This window comes from Amphibalanus amphitrite, unplaced genomic scaffold (assembly GCF_019059575.1).
Source record: "Amphibalanus amphitrite isolate SeventyFive unplaced genomic scaffold, NRLGWU_Aamphi_draft 000676F_arrow, whole genome shotgun sequence".
Lineage (NCBI taxonomy): Eukaryota > Metazoa > Arthropoda > Thecostraca > Balanomorpha > Balanidae > Amphibalanus > Amphibalanus amphitrite.
The window spans coordinates 271056-294071 of NW_024882170.1; the positions used below are offsets into that span (position 1 = coordinate 271056).

Genomic DNA, 23016 nt, shown 5'->3' on the forward strand with positions numbered 1-23016 from the left:
GACAAAAAAATGAAGACAAATGTTTTCTATGAAATACATAAGTATACCCTTATTTCATTCAACTGTGGTTTTATTTTTCTTTTGATTGAAATATAGTCAACTGATTAGTTATTGCATAGTCATTGGTAATCGCTTCATATTACTCCTGAAAATGTTTCGTCTTTGGCGCAGAAAAGACATTCATTATCAAGTTGCTCAGTGTTCTGCTGTTGCTGCTGCAAGCTGCTTGAACTGTATTTTGTAAATATTGATGAATCAGAGGACGGATTGAGTTCGTCAGAAGCCATCAGCATATTGATATACAATTTGAGAAGACGTTTCCACACCTCGTTGCGACGGGTGAGTATTGAAGCATCCAAGAGCGCAGCATCCAAGGGACGCAACATCCAAAACCTTAGCATCCAGCGATCAAAACGTCCAAATAACATCCAAAACCGACCCCTTAGGGATGATTCAGAGCATCCAAGAGCGAAACATCCAAAACTGCAACATCCAGGACCACAGCATCCAAAATCGTATCATCCAAATTGGCAGCAACCAAGGACGAGGAATTGCAGCATCCAAGAGTGAAACATCCAAGGGTGCAGCATCCAAAACCGTATCATCCAAAAAACATTTTTGGCACCGCAGCATCCAAGACCGTATCATCCAAAATAGTGACATCTGTTGTACAAGCTGTAAACTATTAGTTCAATGGCTGTCCGATAGGTGGTGGCACGTACGGTTCATAAGTGACGGAATTGTATGACATCACTGAGTCTCTATACAGTGGCATCCCTATAATGACCTTACATCCTCAAGACGGAGGTGCGTAGCTGCTGGTAGCGACATCGCTGCGATACCACTACAAACCTGACATATGACATGAAGACGCATTGCAGCGTATCCAAGCGCGGCACGTATGTAGGTAGGCTGAGCCGCTGAAGTGTCGATAATGGAGACCGATACCGAAAGTGGGTTTATTAATTGCCCTTTGTTTTCACACCAGAAGTGCCTAATAAGTCGTGAAGTATCCACTATCCCCGTAACCAAGCCTCCGCAAGGATCTTCTCTCACCGTCAGATCGCGCTTATCATCGTCAGCTCCTCCCGTTCCTTCACAGTTAACCTTTTTCCTGTCCTATGTGATATATTCCATGTTCCAGAGGGCAAAAAATATAAAAATAGCCGTTTATACCAGGGGTGCGGAGCCGGAGCCGGAGCAGCCGGAGCCGGCATATTTTGCCCAGAACCGGAGCCGGAGCCGTAAAACAATATAGCCCGGAGCCGGAACCGGAGCCGGAGCCGTCAAAAAAGGGGGTGACTCCGGCTCTTTTTTTAAGAAGAAAAAATTATTGACCTAGTTCGGTTTGACAGTACAAGGCCATGTGGTATTCACTATTCAAATTAGCCCTGTTATGCAAATACAGAGGCAACGTGTACCAATCCAATTTCAATCGCCCTTTCTCTGCCACCCGTAGGTATTTAATTAATCGCATAGGGGATGTAGGTACCTACTGAGAAGGAGCCGGAGCCGCCGGAGCCGGACCATTTTACTCGGAGCCGGAGCCGGAGCCGGACCGTCTGAAATTTCCACGGCTCCGCATCCCTGGTTTATACGAAAAAAGTTTTAGGTAACAGATTTTGACTGAAGGGAGCCACGACATTACTTTTACCAGCAACGTGTTCCCCTCGTCGAGTCGCGTCGAATGAAATTCGGACTTCTAAGGTCATTTGGAAAATTTGACCTCGGGTCAGGGCATGGCCTGACCGGAAAGGGTCATGCTGCATATCAGTTGATCCGTATCGCCGAGTTGAGCACATCTGACATGTTTTTACCGCTCTAGCACGTCTGTCGTCTCTTATACAGGGTGTCCACAAAAAACGGATACTATTATTTTTTGCTGTACTTTCGAAAATAAATACCTTACATTTTAAAATGGCACATGCTTGCATTCGCAAAAATATGGCAAAACAGACAGCAGGTGCCACATGGCATGTTAACTCTTTGGTTAGTCACGGCAGCTCCTCAAAGCAGATACTCAATGAGAGCGGCCTTACGGCGGTCAGCTCCAGCACTAGCACGGTCTGCAGGTGACTGTTGGTCATGTTGACCATCTCGGCGGGCAGGCAAACAACTTTCCAACGACGAATTACAGTGCTCATGAGTTTTGCCAAATCTTGCTCTATAAGCACATGAAGTTGGAACGAAATCGGCACGTGCGTTAATGAATGCGACTTAATTTCCGTAGTATCTTTTTTTTCTGGACACCCTGTATCAATTCAAAAGAAATAGTTTAAAAAAAACTGCTGGTGACCCTTCATGACCTGAGATAACCTCAGGGTCACACAAAGGGGTAACGGGTGCAATATTCGGGTGTGTCATGTTTTCAAATAAACCGATGTTTGAGAGTGTTTATAGATAGCATGGGCGTCGAAAGCGGGGGGACGGGGGACGCCCCCCCCCCCGCCGGCAGTCGATGAATCCGGGGGGGACGTCCCCTAAAAAAAATCGGCCATAAAGGATTTCAAAAGTGACTATTTGCAACGGTCATTCAATATGGAGTCATGTAAACAGAAATAAACCATTTTTAAAAGAATACCTACTGATGCTGGTCAGTTCGACGGTACAACTGAGAACTCAGACACTTCAGCGGCTCAGGTACAGCCCACCGCTAAAGTAATGTAGGGTTTTACCAATCTCAACGGTTGGCTTTGACTGGCGATTGTTTAATGCGGAGTGATCGAAAAGAAGATGTCAATAGCTAAAGTTGCAGCTGCAAGGGTGACGATACATATACCTAAGCTACATTCAAAGTTTCATTGTAGTCTGGCTAATCGTTCCTAAGCTTCATAAGCAGAACATACTCATGACTGAAACCCCACATTACTTCTGCTGTGGACTGTACACCCACCAAAGGCTGAAGTTCGGTCCTCTGGGTGGGGTGACAGCTGCATAAGCCACACATTCGAATATTCACAATACTCAAGCACTTCTAAACGGCCATCCTCCCGTGCTAGGCAAAACGACAGCCGAAGGGGCTCACCAGTTCACCATGACCTTAGAGTACCTGATGCTGGTGTGAGAGGTCAGAGGACCTCGCCACGGTCTGGGATTTTTTTTTTATTGGTTTAGGACTTTTCGGTCTGACGAGACCATTTCAGAGCCGGAAGGAGATGGGAATTAGGGGGAGGGCGAGGGGGGACATTTGGTCTGGGCGAGCACCCTGATGAGTCGACGAGGCTGAGCCCGTCCAGAGGGGCAGGCCGACCAGCACCCCAAGCACACACCAGTCACCGCACGGCGCACCCGGTTACGGTCGTGCTCTTATCGGGGGTTCCCGCATGGGATAAAGTTGCCCGTCCAGCCCGGAACAAGGAGTTGAGGCGTGGAGGAGAGGGATTTGACTGTCCTGAGGATAGAAATGACGGAACGGTGTGTGGTATGAGAGGGTCCAGGAGGTTTGAATACTCAGTGTGGGCCTATATTGGTCTGACCTCTTTACTGATACAACCACCGTCCACCAGTCACACTCACAACGGTCAACAGAACCTACAGCTCTTATCCCACCTGCCCACGATCGGCTAAAACGGCTTCATAAATTTCGACTAACCAGTTAAGAGCAATGAGCATGACTTCAAGCCAGAGAATGTCGACTCTGACTTCGGAGTCGAAGTACAAACGACTTCGGTGACTCCAGCTCCGACTCTGGCCAGAGCTGTCAAGTCAAGCTGACGAGCTGTCAAGCTCCGGCTCCGATCCCGCAGTCCTGCACTTGCACTACACAAAATTACAAACTTCTAGGAAATAAGTTATACGGTTAAAGGACCACATTTTTTTAGAGGGCTATTTGACTTTGTGACCAGACCTTAGTTAAGTGTTAAGGAGCGGACCTTAGTTAAGGAGCGGGTTGGATGCCATGCCACATTTCGAGTCGGGAGACGTCACTGCAGACTTCGAAACTCCAAAATGACTTTATTAAGCGGATTGATAAACTATGGATATCTATGGAGAAAATCCGGGAACAGCTCAAGCCAGTAGCGGCGGAACACCTTCAATTAAGGGGGGGGGGGTGGGCACTGCCGACTTTAGGTCCCATTCTTTCCATGCGTCGCCTATAGGGCTCATGTTAAAATGCCAAAATCAAAAGGGGACACGGTGCCCCGGTGCCCTCCCCGTTCCGCCGCCTATGGCTCAAGCGGCCACAATAAGCGGCTGGATTTATTATTCGAGGATTTATTAAGCAGATTCCACTGTACAGCATTAAAAAAATAAGTCCACTGCAGGCCTACGTTGCTAATGGGTAGGTACATCGAATAGTGACTATTTGCTTAGTTTTGATATGGCCCGAGTTTTGATATGGCCGTGAGGAAAACATTGGGTTCTAATACCGCCCGGTCGGTATTAGAACTGCCCTACCGGCCGATTACCTACTGACCGGCCCGAATTTATACAGGCCGGCCTTACGGTCATTATTGATACGGGCCGGGCAGCATTAATACGGGCCGAGTTTTCAAACGGACCGTAACGTTAAACATACCAAGTGTTTAGTGTTCTACAAAAAGCAAGACTGTAGAGCTTTTGCGTGTAGATCTTTTGCGCTGATGTTGATATTTTATTATACAGAATAATTATATTTTTAAAAACACTTTGGATTATGGGGCTGCGGATTCCGGCGAGGGGGGGGGGGAGGCAGGGCATGTGCAATTGCAGACGTTGAAAATCCCAAGGTGTGCAAACTGCAAACACTAATTTTTGCACATCCACATTTCATTGCGGGCTCATGCGGGCTAATAAGGGCTCTCACAGGCGCTTGCTTGTCTCAGCCCGATGCTCGAGGGCCCCAGCCCGAGCCTGATGGCCCCGCACCGGAACTTTAAGTCCTAAACAGGTACAGTCCACAGCAGAAGTAATGTGTGGTTTCAGTCATGGGTATGTTCTGCTTCTGAAGCCTAGGAACGATTAGCCAGACTGCAACGAGACTTTAAATGTAGCTTACATGTATCTTCACCCTTGCAGCTACAACTTTGTCTATTGACGTCTTCTTTTCAATCAGTCCGCATTTAAAAATCGTCGGTCAAAGCCATCCGTTGAGATTGGTAAAACCACACATTGGCCGTTTTCACGACGGAATAGCAGGCATCTATTTAATCCCCATTTGATCCTTTGGTTCCTCAGGAATTTTAGTAGTTCTTTTTAGTAGGTTCCCCAGCTTTCGAATGAATGGTGCGTTAGTTTGCTATTTTTCTATTAAATATCACATCGATTTACTTTATCTAAGGATTTATCACTAATATCAACATAAAGCGTAAGCACAATTATAAAATTATGAAATTATTAAATACTAGTACAATAGTTAAAAAAAGATACTGAGTTGCCAGGCTACAAAGAATATATTCATTTATGGGGCACGACAGACATTTAGAAAGCAGCGCCCTGTTTTATTGTACGCTGCTAGCCGCTTCCATTGGGTTTTGCAGGCCGACGTCATTGGTCGTTACACGTATGATGTCACGCGACTTGTGGCCTGTCACGGCTCTTTAATGATCTCCACTAAATGAATGCAACAATGGCCTTTTAAGTTGATCTCTGTGGCCATCTGTCTATGGAGCGACCAATATGAAAGTTGGGTGAATTTACCGGGGCTACATGACTATGAGCAAGCAAATGTGTATCAGGAATGGATTTAGGTGGAGAATTGCGCTAGACCATGAGTGCTCGAACGCTCCCAATTCCACGCCGGTTTGGCTTTGGAGCCGAGACAGACGATGCGGGTCAAGGTCACCGCTGGGGTAACGGTGGATTGGCTGCGCCCGAGCACCCGTAACGCGGCACAATTCTCCATCTATGGATTTTCCTATTCGCTCAGCATTGTAATAGGCGTTCGTAATAGCATTTACTCTGCTCATGTACCTATCCCCAGTTATTTAAAAGAAGTTTTTGTGGGGGAATATCACGGCTTTAGGTACTCGGTGGCCCTATTCACGACTTTCAAAGAATGCTCCGATAACTAAACACCGCACAGACCTACTGCATTAGTGAATCTGACAGAAGGTCTGTGGAATTACATCCCCCCTCACCACACCCCTAAAAACTCATCCAGTGTCCAAAACCACTTTAATCGACTCGCCAAAAAAAAAAAAAAAACAAAAAAACACACACACATACACACACAAAGCATGGGGCATGTCAGCTCTCAGTTCATTTATCATTGTCTTTACCATGGTTCAATTGCATTGCGCGATTTAAAGCACGTGAGTGCCTATATAGTATATATGCAGAAAATAATATCTACAGCAAAACATCCAAAATTACAAAGGCTACAATGCTTAAAAAGTAGGTTCATCAAGGAAGCCCATTTTTACTTGCGTTGTGTTGCCAACCATGCGATTCCAACGCGGGCTATTCGCAACGTCTGTTAAGGCACGTTAACAACTGACAAGCCGCCACCGCTGCCACTTATTCATAGATGGTTGATATCGCAGCTTGGGCGTCAGCAGCGCGGCCCACAACGCGTCGGCGCCAGCGCACGCAGCTGTTGGCACTCGGCAGCCGGTTTTGCGACTTAACGGCCGGCCGGCTCCATGAAGGAGAAGCTCTTGGTGAAGCTTTGTGATCGCCTCATAGCCGCCTTGGATGTCATCTTTCTTGGCAGATCCATCCGTTCAGATGGTACGGTGCAGTCTGGATAAAGGACGAAGTCCAACGCCGCTAACCCCGCGACCGCCACCCCACAACGTGGCCGCAGACCGAACGGGCGTGAGGGCCGTAAGGGCCACCCGCCATCCGGTAGGTGGCTGAGCAGCCGGGCGCAGCGGCGCCTGGGCGGCGGCCGCGCTGAGATGAAGTCCCAAACCGCCATGTCGCTATCACCGCCATCACCATTGCTGCAGCTGTTCCCAACCGCCTCAATCGCCGCCGTTTTGCCAGCAGTCGCGCCGCGGAATGGCAGAAGCTCCAGAGTAGCCTCCAGCGCCCCTCTCCGCACGTGTGCAGGTGCACTGCGGCCGCCGGGTCCGACGTCCAGGCAGAACATGATATTTCCATGCTGCTCCGACGGTGGGCTGGTCTTGTTTGGGCGTTCCTCCACTGTGACGTCGGTCACGCCTGCCCCGGCCAGGGCGCAGAGGCCGACGTGTCACCATCCGGTTGCGGTCCTTAGTCGGGTCGCAACGTGTACCTCTTCCGCAGTGTGGAGCGCGCTCCCGCTGGGCAGCGATACAGCCAAAAGTAGCATGCGGGCGGCCAGCGCTGCGCCGGACAGCGGACCCATGCCGGGGGTATGCCGGTCTCGGCCATTAGCGGGGTCGTCGGGGCCGAGGCTGTACATACAGGTGGTGACCGCGTGAGCCGCCAATCGAAGCTCACGGCTTATAAGCTCGACGCGGGCATCACACGCCGTCCCGATGGGAGCTCCACGACGCCGCCGCGAACTCCAGCGCGGCTCGCAGCGCGAAGACCAGTACGGACGGCCGGGGCAAACGGCGTGCGGGAGTCGCAGGCGACGTTCTGCGGACAGAAAGGGTTGGGCATAAGCTGGTCGGCAGGACACTCTTGAGCCGAGCCTTTGATGTAATTACAGATGATCCAGAAGCATGCACAAAAATTCATGACACACTATTCTCATTTATGTATTTGCTACATATGATATGATATACCAGCTCATGATCAGTGACGCATTCTGGGCAATATGTTCTAAAGTGAAGTAACTGAAGTTACAGCTTAAAAGCTTAAAAAACAGCTTAAAAAACACACACACACATTCGATAGCTTATGAGAATAACATGCCTTGTGTGCTTAATGCAGGAAAATATTTTTTTCACTTTTTTAGAAACAGCAAAAGAGTTGTCAACAAGCCATGCCAACTATCTAAACAATTTTTATGGAAACTGCTCTAGCTAGACCCTCCCACCTTAACATTAGATTTGAGTTGAGATAGCCAAAATGGGGTCCCTGGCTCACAATTACCGGTTTCGGCACTCACAACATCGAGAAATGCCTTAAATCGGAAATATTGAATTTCAAAATTGCAGCATTTTGATTCAGAGGGGCTAATGCTTAGGAATACCCCTCTGAATGTGTGACGTCAGCGCAGATATCTAACGATTTTTAAATGTTTGACTAAAACGTTTTGTAGCACGCGGTGGTATATGCTATTTGCGCGCAACATCTGCCGCAAACGCCGCACTTCTAAAATAAAGTCGCTAGAAACAGCGGAGATCCCTAAAAAGTAAACAAAAGTAAAAGTTTAATATCTTGAAAACCGGTGAATATTTTTCGGTGAAATTTGGTAGATATTCGTTTTCGCTCTTTCTGAACCGAGCGACATCACTTTCATGCCAATTCATAAACTTTTTTGAAGGTGGGAGGGTCCCTTTAAAGTTCCACAACGTTTCCGGAGCACCGTACCCAAACTCAGTTCATGTTACAAGAAAAAACAGTAATAATGCCTCCTAATTTTGAATGAAATATAGGTATGAGTAATTTGATTTGGAAAGCAACAAATTTCCGCACATCATTTTAGCAAAATTACTATTTTCTTCAGCCATCAGGTTACACAAAACTATAGTAAATTTTATGATCTAGTTTACACAAAACCAAAGCCCCGATTTTAACCAATGTAGATTAAATTTAAACAATTTTAAAAAAATGTATCGTGGAGAAAATGAAAAGTGTAGATTTGTAAAGCCGGGATATTTCACGGATTAGGCACTTAAAGAAATATCTTCACCTTTCTTTGAGCCACCAGCCTTCACCCATGTTTTACACGAATGTAGTGAAGCAGACAATGTGGCAACTCAAAATTGTGATGGTTTGAGATAATTATGACGGTAAAAGAAAAAGCAACACAAGGTTCCTTACCCTCGTTTTTTTCACATGGGTTCAGATGAGGCTTCAACTGTTGCCGACCTGAGGAGCTATAGGGACTTGAGCTTTCCAAAACTCAATTTCTAAGGGCACTGAGCAGTGTTTGGCTTTCACACGAATGCGATAGTAAGTTATATGAAGTTGACAAAGCAAGCAAAGCAAAGCATGATGCCCCGCGCGTCCGCCCGCGACCACGCCCCGCGTCCGACTCCCGACCGCCGCGTGACCCGAGGCGCCCGGCGGTCACGTGACCTACCGGCCGGGACTGCAAACGGCCTTCACCACCATTCTTGTATGACGTCATATCCTACTGAGGTGCTGATTGGTCGGAATTAGATACCTGAAGGTAATTATCTGCCGTAGTTATTTTTGTTTCATTGTTTTGCGTGTTTTCTTATATGAAATGTAATTAAAAAATTTGCCATATTTTAATCACCATTAAAACATAACTGAATAGGTATGAAAGAGAACTCGATATATACTTTCCTTGTTTTTAAGAATTCCGGAATTAGATACCCGAGGGAGCAAAGAGGGAGCAAGTTGCCACGCTGATTTGATACCTCATAGTCGAAAGGTGGGCTACTAGAACCGAAAATTGCTGTGTTTGTAAATAAATAAGTGATTTGAGGGCAAAGAATGCCCGGATTTAAACTTCTAAAATTATTTTGAACATAAAATATTTCAGTTTGAGGGATGTTAAGGCCTCAAAGAGTAGGTACTTTTTAGGTATCAAATAAGTTCCTCTGCGAAAGTTCCGTCGTGAAAACGGCTATTAGGTACTTTAGCGGTGGGCTGTACGTGCGGGTGTAATCTTGCAGGTTATCTCAGGGCCCCATGGGCCAGTATCGAAAGGCTCTCGCCGGCTCTTAAGGGCCCCAGCCCCCTTAGGTCTCTTGGGGCCGAAGTCTGAGGGCCCCGCACCGGTACCTAAAAGCCCAGTTATCCCAGCTGGCCCCGCCAGTTTCTAAGGGCCCTCACCGGCTCTGGAGTGGTGAGGATGACCCGGATACCATTTACTGAAATGGATAGGTCATCTGAGGTCAAATATGGTAAAAAGTAGTTTTTCCACGATATAATGGTGCTTAAAACTAGTAAATAGTGTGGTACCAAACTGTCATGACATGTCGATCGCAGGTGCCTGCTTGGGTCAAGACAAGACCTGACCTTGACGTGGGTCGAATAGTGAAAGTGACCTACCGACTACCGAGGTCTATCAAATATATATTTCGAACCATCTCGACGGAAAAAGGATGGTACAAATTTTATGTCTAACGAGTTCAAAACGATTAAGCTAAAACGGTCGGAGCTTGGGCGGGGAAGCTACCCCGCCTGCCCCCCCCCCCCCATCCCCGTGGCGACGATAATGATTGAAGCCCAGAGGCTTTGCCTGTAACCGTACTAAGTTGAATTATCGGGCTGCAAATGTAGGTACAGGTAATCGGTCGGCTGCCATTAACCCGCGCTGGGGGGTGGGGAGGGGGGGACTACAGAGAACTCCCCTCGCTTTTCTGCAACATCTTCTAAACGACTGGGCGTATCCATGCACACGAAACTTGCAGTACCTACTACCTTGAACCTTCGGCTCCATCACTTTGACACCTCGTGTTCCAATGAAAATTTATTCGCTTCTCATAGGTCAACCGGAAATAACGTCAGAGTGACGTCATGTTCGGCCAATTTCGATGCAAAACATTCAGCTACGGTAATCGCTCCCAAGAGCTTAGTTTCTTAAGTTGTATATGTTGTTATTCAGCTGGGACATAATTAATGTTTAAAAACGTTGTTTTGACACCAGCTATATAGTTTTTATTGGGAGCTTTCGAGAGCACTTCGGCTCCCTTCTTCAGCCAAGTCAAACAAACACTAAAATACAGTAATACAAAACATTAATATGTCGTTCGGTTCGAGGTCAAAATCGGAGGAATAGGTCAAGAAATGAGTGCGCCACATTTTAAGTACAATTGTCACATAGTTTCATTAATTTTTTGAAAATACACACATCACATAATCGACCAGCAACCTCTTTACAAAGAAACACCTAAAAGCACACCTCCACACACCGCTAAGACTTAAATCACACGATACACATCATTCATTGGCACCCCTGGTCTCGTGTTCATAAGAGTCGATTCGTTCGTTTTCGCTATAAATATGCCCTCTTTTATCTTTCGTTTTCTCCAGTTCGTTTCATATGCCAGAATTTTGACCTCCTCCCATTTAATACTGTGCCCCGTCTCCAAAACATGTTTCGAGATACCCGAGTGGTTGTCATCCCCATTCCTGATCGCCCTCTTGTGTTCGCTTTCTCTCGTCTTTATGCTTCTCCCTGTCTCACCTATGTAAACTTTTTCACACATGCATTCATATTGGTAGACTACGCCCGCATTAGATATTTTTTCTCGTTTGTCCTTTGGCTTTACTAACATACTCCGTAGGTTCCTCCCCGGTTTGTTTGCGACCTTTGCATATGGTGCCAAAGCCCTTGTCACCCTTTCAGTGACCCCTTGTACGTAGGGTAGAACCACCACTGGCTTACGCTCCTCCCCTTGGTCCTCTTGTGTCCTAGCCCTCCCCGCAGTAGCATCTTTCTGCGAGTCTTGTTTACGAACCGTTTCGGGTAATTGTTCGCTCCCAACGTCCGGTCAATGTGGCTGTCGTTGTGGCTCTCGAAATTGACTCTGATCGTTGGGCTCTGACATTGTTGTGGCTCTGACAAATCGTTGTGGCTCTGACATTGACGTCCGGTCAATGTCAATGTGGCTCTCGAAAGCTCCCAATAAAACTATATAGCTGGTGTCAAAACAACGTTTTTACACTTAGTTTCTTAACTAAATCATTTTTCTTAGATGGGAGAACTCAGAATACATACGGATCTGTAGGGTAAGGTGCCTAATTAGCGACCCCCTTAATTTGAACCGTCATTGCTCACGCTCTATGGGTGCCACTGTATTACTGGCTTGATCTTCGAAGAGATCGTACATTTTGCTATTAAAATCCATTCATTTTCTGCACCAATATCCACTAATTTATTTGCGCTGAGCATTTTGGCAAACCATTGCAAAAACGTTAATAGGGAACTCGTCCCGATTAGCGACCACGGTGAGGGTCGCTAATAAGTCTATGGGTTTTCCCCATAATAAAAATGGTAAAAAATGCGACGCCTGCAAATTTGCAATATGGTTCCAAACAGGCAACTTATACGCAAAGCACTCAATTATTGGAACAGGAGCGTTTGTCCAACACCTTTATGAAGGTGAAAACTGATCACGTGATGCACCAAAGGCAAAAATAAGGCGAAAACCCATATATCGCGGGCTATCTCGCATGATATTCGAGGCCCGCCCTGGATTCGGCATCGGCACCCCTGCAGTCGGTGACGACAGTTGGTATCACCCGCCACACATCGCAAACTTCAGCAACACCTCATTTTAATTTCTGTCTGTTTCCTTTCTTTCTCTTCTTGAGCTATTTGCGACCGTGTTGGGCGCAAATAGGAAATATGGGCTGCGACACATTTTTGACAACCATGCAGTGCACAGTAACAAGATTCACTACGGGAAAACGGCAATCAATTGGAAAAGGATTGTCGATTTAGAATAAAAAAAGGTGCATTATCTTAATGTGCATCGCTTTTCATCAGATAGGGTCCAAATGCACACGTTTTGGATAAGAAACTGGCCATTTTTATCGCAACTCCCCTAAAACGTTCCACCAGAAGCACCAGCAACCGGAAAAGAATTTAGTTTGATAACCAAAGTATGGCAGACCTTTTGACATTGTTTTTACCCCGATTTATCTTCCCAGCCTTTCTGTAGGGAGGTATGTCGCAAATGCCAAATAGGAAAGGGTCGCTAATTAGGCACCTTACCCTACGCGTAATTCTTTTTTCCACCCAAAGGAAGGCGCTATACGGAGAATATCCCATTGCGTCATTGAAAAGTGACTTACACCTCTCACCGGTCAGCTGGCTGCGTGGTATAGTGGTGAGCACACTCGCCTCGTGTTCTAATAACTAGGGTTCGATCAGGCACGTAGCTAGGATTTGGCCAAGGGAGGGGCGGAGGAATCCCGGGGGCCTCCTTTCTACAGGGGGCCTCCTCCCTAAAGGGGCCTCCTTTCTACAGAGGGTCTCATGCCTACACAATTACATATACAACATAATGCATTTACTTTTGTTCAGCTTTCATATGGCAAGCGCACTGGTATGTTTCTTTATTCTTACCGCTGCAGGCTGCAGCGGTAAGAAACATACGCATATCACAAGTCTCCGAGTGGCATGATAACGGGCAAAAAAAAAAAAACTCGGGCGCCGGCGGCGGCCGGACCGCAGCAGGAGGGGGAGGATCTGCGAGGAATGGGAGGATACTGGATGACGGTCAGAGTAACACTTGGTGTATCATCATATATCGTTCAAGCGCTTAACCGTATTCCGGGCGGGCTCTGAAAGACTCTGAATCGGGCGGGGGCCTTTTCTGGCCCCCGTCAGAACTCGAAAAGCACGAATCGTAGCGACAAACGGCAAGGGCGTTTGATAGTTCGTTGAACGACTTACAACTTTTGTAAACAACTTTTTTTTGGGTCAGGTCAATATTGAGGTCGCCAGAGGTCATAACAAATAACATGGTTTATAACGACCTACATAGATAGGTCAACTTCAAAATCTAACCTAGGAAAGTCACGCTGGGTACCAATCGACGCGTCATGACCAGGCGAACGGTTTGGTACACTAACAACTATTTAGCCCCATCATGTCGTGATTTATTGGCTAAAAACTGTTGATGACCTCACCTCACCTCAGATGATCCTTCCCGGTGCTCCTGTCAGTAAATGCCACCTGGGTGCTTACAGATCAGATAATCTGACGTAATTCAGAAAGAATTGGGTGGTTTTGACTCGTTTTCTCGAAGCAGGACACAGTTCATTACCTATATTTTCCAATAGGCTTGTCACGATTCTGACCTTACTGACGTCTGCAAGATTGAAACTATACGGTTATCAATTCTTTCTGTGTGAATTATGCCACGTTTACTTGCTGTAAGTAACACATGGTTTCGTTAGTAAATTTTCCTAGGTCCAGGTGGTTTGCTTCATTTACGCCGTAGATGAAACAAACAATCGATGGATAGGTATAGGTATATTAAGTTCCCGGTCAAATAAATTATTATGAGTTGTGCGAAGCATGGCTATGGGAATATCACCACGGTCTATTAAATGGTTTGGGTAATTGCATCCATCGTAAAAATACCAACACAGCCACAGGTATATATTACAGAAATGGGCTGCTGTGTTCATGCATTAACCCGCGCCCTGCCGGGGGGTGTTAAACACCCCCCTGCAGTTTTCCGTGAATATCTAAAAAACGGCGACGCGGCACACTTTATTCTACATCATTTCTACACATGTTGTGAAAATTTCAGACCCTGGTCACTTAAGGTCAGGTCACCAGGTCAGGTCAAATGACCTCACTACATAAAAAGTTTTAATGTCTGCCAAAGGTACACGGAGTGACCAAACGCTTTGAAACTTTCAGAGATGCAAATGCACAAGAGCGACAAAATGCAAAAAATGTATGTCTTGGAATTTTGATATCGATGACATAAGGTCAGGTCAATTTTGCGACCTTAAATTGAAAGTCGCCTTTTTAGACGGAAGTCATTATAAACACTCTAAAACACTGAATTACTAGTATCTTTGACACATTGAACATGAAAATGGCACCCGTGACCCTTTCTATAACCCTGAGGTCATCTCAGGTCACGAATGGTATCTGACTGTTTTTCGCGAATAACTTTTGATAGAGGTATGCTAGAGCGATGAATACACCTTAGTTGTGTTTGGCTCGACGATACGGATGGACTGATATGGATCTTAGCCCTTATCGGTCAGGTCATGACCTTGACCTGAGGCCAAATTTTCAAGTTGACCTTTCAAGGTCAATTCATAGTTCATTCCACACGTCTGGACGAGAGGAACACGATGCTGGTAAAGGGAAGTTCGTGCAAATTTTGAGACGAAAGTTATCGCCGAAAACTGGTTTCCGAAAATATCGGCCATTTTGGCAGTTTTTGCGGCCACTGCAGGTAAAACCGTTGACGGGAAAACCGCTGACGGCACGCGGCATGATTTCTCTGAGCGCATTTATACAAATAATTTGTCTACATAGAATAGGGCCTTCTGTTTACAGAGGACCTCCTCCCCTGTCCCTTCCTACAGTGGGCGGCGACGCGGTTGGGAGTCTATTCTGTACAGTTTCCTGAGTTCTCAGTTTTCACTATAGTGAGAACTGATAACTCTCTATAGAGAGTAGCAGGGACCAGAAGCCAGAAGGTAATTTGCTCACAGTGGGCCTCCACTCTATGTACTTAATATACGACGCTGTCTTTGACTACCGGGGGCCTCCTGCCCACAGAGGGCCTCTTATCTACAGAGGGCTTCCTCTCTACAGATTGCCTCTTATCTACAGAGGGCCTCCTCTCTGCTGAGGGTGTCTCTCTCTCTCTCTCCAGAGGGCCTCCTTTACAGAGGGTATCCTCTCTACAGAGGGCCTCCTCTCTAGTCTCTACAGGGACCTCCTCTCTACAGAGGGCTTCCTATCTATGTAGGGCCTCCTCTCTTCAGAGTCTCGTCTCTACACAGGACCTCCTCTATACAGAGGACCTCATCTCTGCAAAGGGCCTCCTCTCTTCAGAGGGCCTTCACTCTACAGAGGGCCTCCTTCCCACAGAGGACCTCCTTTCTACTGAGGGAATCCTCCTCTACAGAGGGCCTCCTCTCTTCAGACGATCTCCTCTCTACAGAGGGCCTCCTCTCTTCAAAGGGCCTTCTGATTTCAGACGGTTTCTTCTTTACGGAGGGCCTGCTCTCTACAGAGGGCCTCCTTTTTTACAGAGGGCCTCCTTTTTACAGAGGGCCTCTTTTTTACAGAGGGCCTCCTTTTTGCAGAGGGCCTCCTCTCTACAGGGGGTCTCCTCTCTAAGGGGGCCTCCTCTCTACAGAGGGCCTCCTACCCACAGAGGGCCTCCTGTCTACTGAGGAGTCAGAGGGGCCCTAGCGGTCAGACACAGACACTAGTGGTTATTCACAGGAGATGAGAAGGGCCCTAGCTGTCACTTGTCAGGCTGGTCAGAGGGCCCTGATTGTTCTGACGTCATTTTTTAGATTCCCGCGTGAATTTCGTTCGCCTCCGACGTGATTTTGGCCAACGTGGGCCTTCGGCCCACGTTGGATTCAGGCCGAAAGGATTCAGGCCAACGTGGGCCTTCGGCCCACGTTGGCCTGAATCCTTTCGGGGGGCCTCCTGAAAACCCCAAGGGAGGGGCGGGCGCCCCCTCCGCCCCCCCCCCTTGGCTACGTCCCTGGGTTCGATCCCCGCCGCCGGCCGAACTTTTTGGCGCGTTGTAGGTTAGGTTGTAGGTTTGTAGGTTGTAGGTTTGTAGGTTGTAGGTAGGTCTGTAGGTTAGGTTGTAGGTTAGGTTGTAGGTTGTAGGTTTGTAGGTTGTAGGTTAGGTCAGGTGAGGTTAGGTTATGTTTGTTTTGTTTGGTTTGTTTACCAAGAAGCATCTTCGGGTATAGCGCCTTCCTTTGGTTGGAAAAAAGAAACACGCTTACCCTACAGCGGAGGAAGCCGGGGGAAGCCCGGCATAATAAGCTCTTTTTTATTTTTATGACATACCTTGCGTGATGCATAAAATGTTGATACCCTGTTAGCTTGATAAGTTAACTGGCCGTGTTGTCCCAAACACGGTTGCCTGGCCGTGTTGTTTATGTTTTTTTTAGATTTCACCTCTGTCGATCGTCCCCCCCCCCAGTCAAAAATCCGTGGCGACGCCCCTGCCTGCAGCCTCAACGAATAACTTCTAGTAAAGTTATCCATCAAACCAAATACCATCGACCTCCTAACCTTTCGGTAATGCCACCAGGCGCCAACAGCTAACAGCTCTGTCCGCAATTCATTGCTTTGTTAAAGGGACCCTCCCACCTTCAAAAAAGTTAATGAATTGGCATGGAAGTGATGTCGCTCGGTTCAGAAAGAGCAAAAATGAATATCTACCAAATTTCATCGAAAAATATTAACCGGTTTTCAAGATATTAGACTTTTACTTTTGTTTACTTTTTGGGATCTCCGCTGTTCCTAGCGACTTTATTTGAAAGTGCGGCATTTGTTGCGCGCAAAGCAGCATATACCACCGCGTGCTGCCAAACGTTTTAGTAAAAGATATAAAAATCGTTAGATCTCCGCTGACGTCACAAATTCTAAGGGGGCATACCAATGCATTAGCCCCTTAGAATCCGAAAACTGCAAGTTTGAAATTCCATATCTCCGAATTAAAGCATTTTTCGATGTTGTGAATGCCCAAACCGGTATTTTCAGGCCATGGCCACCAATTTGGCTATCTCAACTCAAAACTAATGTTAACCCGCGCACCGACGGGGGGGGCGGATATCCGCCCCCCCCCCTGAGGTTTTTCGCGGATAGCGGGAAAACCGCGGCGCGTAGCGCCGCGAAATTTGGTATGACTATTCTCTCATCAATTTTACACATGGTGTGCAAGTTTGAACCTCCTAACTTTTAAGGTCAGGTCACCAGGTCACTTTGAATGACCCAACCTCAAGTCACTTTTTTGCAACTTTGTCACCGTGCCAGAGCTACAGTAGATGTCGGAGGCCTTTGAAAGTCGCAGGATGTTATTAGGTCATTAGTAGCTACAATTTGTATATCTCGGAATTTTGATGTCGGTGACCTAAGGTCAGGTCAATTTCGCGACCTCCCCATTATAAGTCAATGGGGGAAAAATCAACTCCCTGTTTTTACCACTAAAACGGGTCGGAATGGCCCCATATACCATACATGACTTCACATACGATCAACCTTCACTACCTTGAGGTCTGTTTTGCTGTTGGGCAGCTGTAAGGTCATGTGACGTCATCAAAGGTCACCAAAGGTTTTTTGCCAATAACTCCTTACAGGAACAAGATACAGCCGCGCGGATGGTCTCATTGTGTTCAGCTCGTCAAGACGCATCGAACGATATACATGATGACCTCGAGGTCACGTGACCTGAGGTCAACCTTTGACCTTGACCTTTCGAGGTCAACATACATATCATTCGATGCGGATTGACGAGAGGATCACGATGATGCCCTTAGTTTGTTCCTATCTTGACTACTTCGAAAGTTATTCGAGAAAAACCCTCTCCATATCTAGCGCCACCATTTTGACTTTTTCGACCCCTGTGACGTCATCTTTGACCTGACCTGAAAATGACCTTTGTAAAAATTGTAGACCTTGTCCGTGCGTATCCGATGCCGTTTACCGCTTGTCGCTATCTTGCTTCGTTCTCGAGATCTCAGGGTGGGCGTTCATCCGCCCCCCCCCCCCGTCGGTACTAAGTTGGCGCAGACCCCCGTCGGTGCGCGGGTTAAGGTGGGAGGGTCCCTTTAAGTGCATCTGTACCGGCCGAACAACGAGTTGCCACGCGGCGCGCAGCCGGCGCCGAGTGCAGCTGCACCTAGCGAGCGAAGAGCTAGCACGCGGCGCGCCGATTTGGCGCGCTTTTGGTTCCCGCGCTTTCTTGCTATTTGGCGGGAGACAGAGTGGCGGCGGCGGCGGCGGCGGCGGGAGCACAGAGCAGCCACCGGCAGTCGGCTCTGGTTGTTAATAAATATAAGCGGGATCCACTGTATAATACCTAGTGGCGTCATATTACCTAGTGACGTCACATCGTGAAGATGTGCCGCTAAACACGACGCATTCGCCACCTGTCAAGCGAGCCTAAAACTAATAGTTTATAACAAATATGCCAGGTGGCGCTTCTGAGTCTCTTGAGTGGATCCATCTTTTCTGTATTGTTTTGGATGATACGATTCTGGATGTTGCATGCTTGTATGTTTCGCTCTTGGATGAACCGTCTTTGGATGATACGATTCTCAGATATTCTCGTGCTGCCATTTTGGATGATACGGTTTTGGATTCTGCATCCTTGGATGTTTCGCTCTTGGATGCTCTGAATGCTCCCAAAAGGGCCGATTTTGGATGTTATTTGGAGGTTTTGATCACTGGATGCTGCGGTTTTGGTTGTTGCGTATTTTGGATGCTGCGCTCTTGGATGCTTTAATAGCCCCCCGTTGCGACAGGGGGACAGGGGTAAGTTTATAAATTTATAGACACTTGTGAGATATATGGCCTTGCTCACAGTGTATATAAATAGCCTTGCTTGTGAGGCTTGTGAGTTTATATATCTTGGGGGTAAGGTAACACACGATAACAGTGTAAGTGGGGGTGTAAGAATTAAGATGTTACTAAATCTTAGGTCACATTGGCCACCCATGATGATGATCCTGGTGGTATTCAGGTGAAATACTACCCCTGCCTAGGTATCTCAAAATATGTACCTACATTATAAATTATAATATAGATAACTACGTAGGTATATCATATGCAATGCTACTGGCCCCGATTTATACAATTTACACATTACTTGTTCTCTGAAGTCTGAGGTCAAGAATGGCTTCAAAAACGGTAAATATTGCACCTTGACCTGTGTATTGCACTTGGTTACACCATGAATAATTATCAGATATGAGCTCAGGGGGTTAAAATGTATCATGTGGCATGACTTATATACCTTCCTGATCGGACTCATTCTGTAATAATACCGCAGATTTTAATACTCAAGGTACAACTATCTGCGTTTTCTTTTAGAAACCTTATTTCTTGTTTGGTTTGGCTTTGTGGGACATTCAGGCTGGCTAATGTGACTGTGTGGGTTGGTATGGCTTGCTGACTGGTGCCACACTGGGCAGTCTGGTTGGGCCTTCCTGAAATGCTTCTCCAATGAAAAAGATAAAGATTAGATTTTACTTATATGTTTCTCTGTAGTTCAAACTTCAAATCAATTTTTTTATTGCTTAAAATATTCAATTTTCCTTTCTCAAGGAAACCACAAAAGTCAAAAGCTTTAAGTTTGTGTTGCGTTGGCATGTGGAATGTGACAGTAATCAGTGTACTGGGAATTTGTTATATTTTTCCTCCTACAATGTCAAAAACTAATTGGGTATTTTTGTTTACTTCACAATTCACATAGATAGAAGCATGAAATATTTTTAGTAAAATTTTGCTTCCATTGCAAAGTTATTTATAAGGAAGAGAAACTTGAGCGTTCTTGAAATTTCAAGAATCTGTTCTTTTCTCCAAGCTATAGTCTCTACTTCTTTGCCTTTTTTGCATTTGGAGATTCTATGGAACCATTTAGGCCCACCTCTATCAACATCCCACTATCTGATTAGATATCATTATTGACATCACCTTACCAACACTTACCCACTTTGTTCTTGTTAATAATGTATATCAGATTTTTTAACGCAATGAACTTGACCGGACACATGAGCCAATTCACTGAGATCTCCTCTCTTCTCCACAGAGTACTTATAGTTCAAACAATGTGCAGCATTGAGGAGGGTGACTTGGCCGACCTTCGCGCCCGTGAGGAGGCCCAACATCTGAAGGCGCAGGCTCTCTCCGACACCGGCCCCACGCTCTGTCAGAAATGTCGCTCGGCGCCGGCCGTTCTCCTGCTCCGCGTGAACGACATCTACTGCCGCGACTGCTTCGTTGCCGCCTTCACGCACAAGTTCCGCTCCACGCTGGGTAAGTCGCGCCTGTTGAGGCCTGACGAGCCTGCCCTGGTGGCTTTCTCAGGCGGAGTAGCTTCTAGCGTTCTAGCGCGTCTGGTTAGTGACGGTGCCAGTCAGACGGACAGCAAGCGACTCAGGCTGCGGCCTGGTCTGCTGATGGTGGATGAGAGTGCTGTGGTTCCTGAACAGGATGTGAAGGAGATGGAGAGGCTGGCCGGAACATACAGAGTGCCGGTGTATCGAGCGAAGCTGGAGGCGGTCATGGGCGACAGTGGCGCTCCTGTGGTGGAGCGGGTGAAGTGTAAGTTAAAGGGAGAGTCACCAGATGGCGGTGGCGACGCGGAGTCTCTGCAGGCGCCTCCTGAGGCAGCTAGCTGTGATTCTGTTTCGTCTGAAGTTACTGCGTTGCCGGACGAAACTCGTCTGGCGGAGCTCCGCGTGCAGCTGCAGCAGCTGTGGTCAGCAGCTGGCTCAGGCACGGCCCGTGAACAGCTGCTGGAGCGGCTGCGGTCCGAGCTGCTGGCGCGGGCTGCCCTCCAGCTGGGTATCCGTCTCTTGCTGCTGGCCGACACAGAAACCCGGCTGGCCGTCTCACTCCTCTCCGGGCTGGCCGGTGGCCGAGGCGCGCACGCGCACCAGCAGACAGCTCTGGCCGACAGGCGGCACGGCGAGCGACTGCTGGTGCTGCGTCCACTTCGAGAGCTCTCATCTAAACAGGTAGCTCTCTTCGCCCACCACTGCCGCGTACAGTACGTGCCAGGGGTTGGACCGGACACAATGGCACCGGCGAGTGCCAGCATCGGCCGTGCTACTGAGGAGTTTGTGCTTGGTCTGCAGGCGAGCTTTCCGGCTACTGTTTCCACCGTTTACCGAACGGGTACGAAGCTCTCAGCGGTGGGCGCGATGTCGGAGAACTGTGCCCTCTGCCGCCTTCCTCTGGACACCAGCGGAGGAGCAGCGTCCGCCCTCCAGGCCACGCGCTTCTCTCAGATGGTGTCCTCTTCGGGACCGGACCGGTTTCAGTATGACCAGCACTCGGCCGACACGGCAGCAGGGGACGATAGGGCGACTGGGCTGCCACCTGCGGCGAAGAATGGAAGCTGTAGTACGGATACTCCCCGCTGTGTGGAGTCGGGCGGTGGCTGCTGCGGGGGCGGCGGGGAGGGGTGCGGAACGACGCAGACTGTCTCTAGGAAGCCGTCGCGGAAGGAGTTGCTGGAGAGGCTGTGTTACGGCTGCCAGCTGGTGATGAAGGACATGAAGGAGGTGGATAACATGCCGGCCTTTGTGACGGGGGAGGTGGCCGCTCGGGCCCGCAGGGAGAATATGAGGAAAGAGATACAAGACTTCCTTATCGAGGATAGCTGACGTGTGTGCCTTATTTTAGGGGTTTGGTGTTGTTAGCCTATTGAGGCGTCCATGCATATGTTGAGTCATGAGTGGACTTGAGGTGGTCCCAAAAACTATTTCGGCTTTGCGCCACTGCGTCCGTTTAGGAATGTGTGTTGCATGACTTTTGCAGAGCCATTTTGCACCTGAAACGTTTTATGTGAGTTACTGCTAATATTTTTGAACGTGAAATCATTTTGGCACGGCTATAATGTGCCGTTTTGCAAAATGTATTGAATATATTTTGCGTGCATATGTAGGTAATGTATGTCTATTTTATTTTGGTTCACACATTACAACTAACGTAGCCGGTTTTTTTAGTGGTTGTGATCCCTCTTGTGATTAATTTTGCACTCAATCAGTGCTTCTAGTTATTTCCAACAACTGAAAATGACGCAGAGGGTTGATGTGCGACTGAGCGGACATGGCTGAGCAGGGGCATGAATGAGTCGTTGACAAATGTCATCTCCGCTCCGTCCGTAGGCATCCAGTTGCGTTCGTAACTCCCAGAGAAACTGAACTATCAAAGGATCCGTTAGAGTTACGAAATGAAAGCCGAAGCAGGATGACGCAAGTGTGCTTTCTTTTTTATGTGTTTCTAAACGGGGTTTTGGAGGCCTGACGTTCTGGAAGTTTGTCAATGTTCTCATTATGGTCTGCGAACGTAACAATCCGGTATTTTCAACAAATCGCTTATGACTACGCGTGTACTACTCGTCAATCTCGTCATCTTTAGGCATCCCCCCCCCTCACTGATCCACACATTCCCACCGTATCAGCGGAACTGAAGTCATCACCCATCACCGCTGACAGCTGGAAAGCGCAGTGTCTGGCGCCGCCGTGCCCGAAATGACCGACAAACATGACACTTGGTTCATTCTGCCCACGCGCCGACACGTTTTTATCACCGTGGCGACATTAATCCTCACTGGAGAGCCACGCTGGCCCACATGCTGTCTGTCAATCTTAGCTGTGTGAAGGAACCATCTCAGCCTTTTTATCTTTCCGCTGGGGAGATTCGACATCAGCTGTCATGATTGTACAGAGATCCAGGCGCGGGGCATCCTGTCTGGACGGGGCAGACCAAACATGTCTGGACGTCTAGGGAAGGGGAACTGGAGTGGGGGTGAGATTTTGGGGGACGCC

General features: G+C 47.6%; 1 protein-coding gene across 4 annotated transcripts; it reads left to right on the forward strand.

Annotated features, from left to right (window-relative positions):
• The first annotated feature begins 209 nt into the window (after nt 1-209).
• On the forward strand, nt 210-22487 carry LOC122364433 (cytoplasmic tRNA 2-thiolation protein 2-B-like). 4 transcript variants are annotated; one of them, XM_043334795.1, is made up of 2 exons: nt 210-339; nt 20268-22487. In XM_043334795.1, exon 2 carries the CDS (start codon nt 20287-20289, stop codon nt 21847-21849), a length of 1563 nt encoding a protein of 520 aa, XP_043190730.1. In that variant the 5' UTR covers nt 210-339; nt 20268-20286; the 3' UTR covers nt 21850-22487. The 4 variants fall into 4 exon arrangements, with proteins under 4 accessions (XP_043190730.1, XP_043190728.1, XP_043190729.1 ...); XM_043334793.1 differs by lacking the exon at nt 210-339 and adding an exon at nt 18735-18991; XM_043334794.1 differs by lacking the exon at nt 210-339 and adding an exon at nt 18990-19093.
• Nucleotides 22488-23016: the final 529 nt, after the last annotated feature.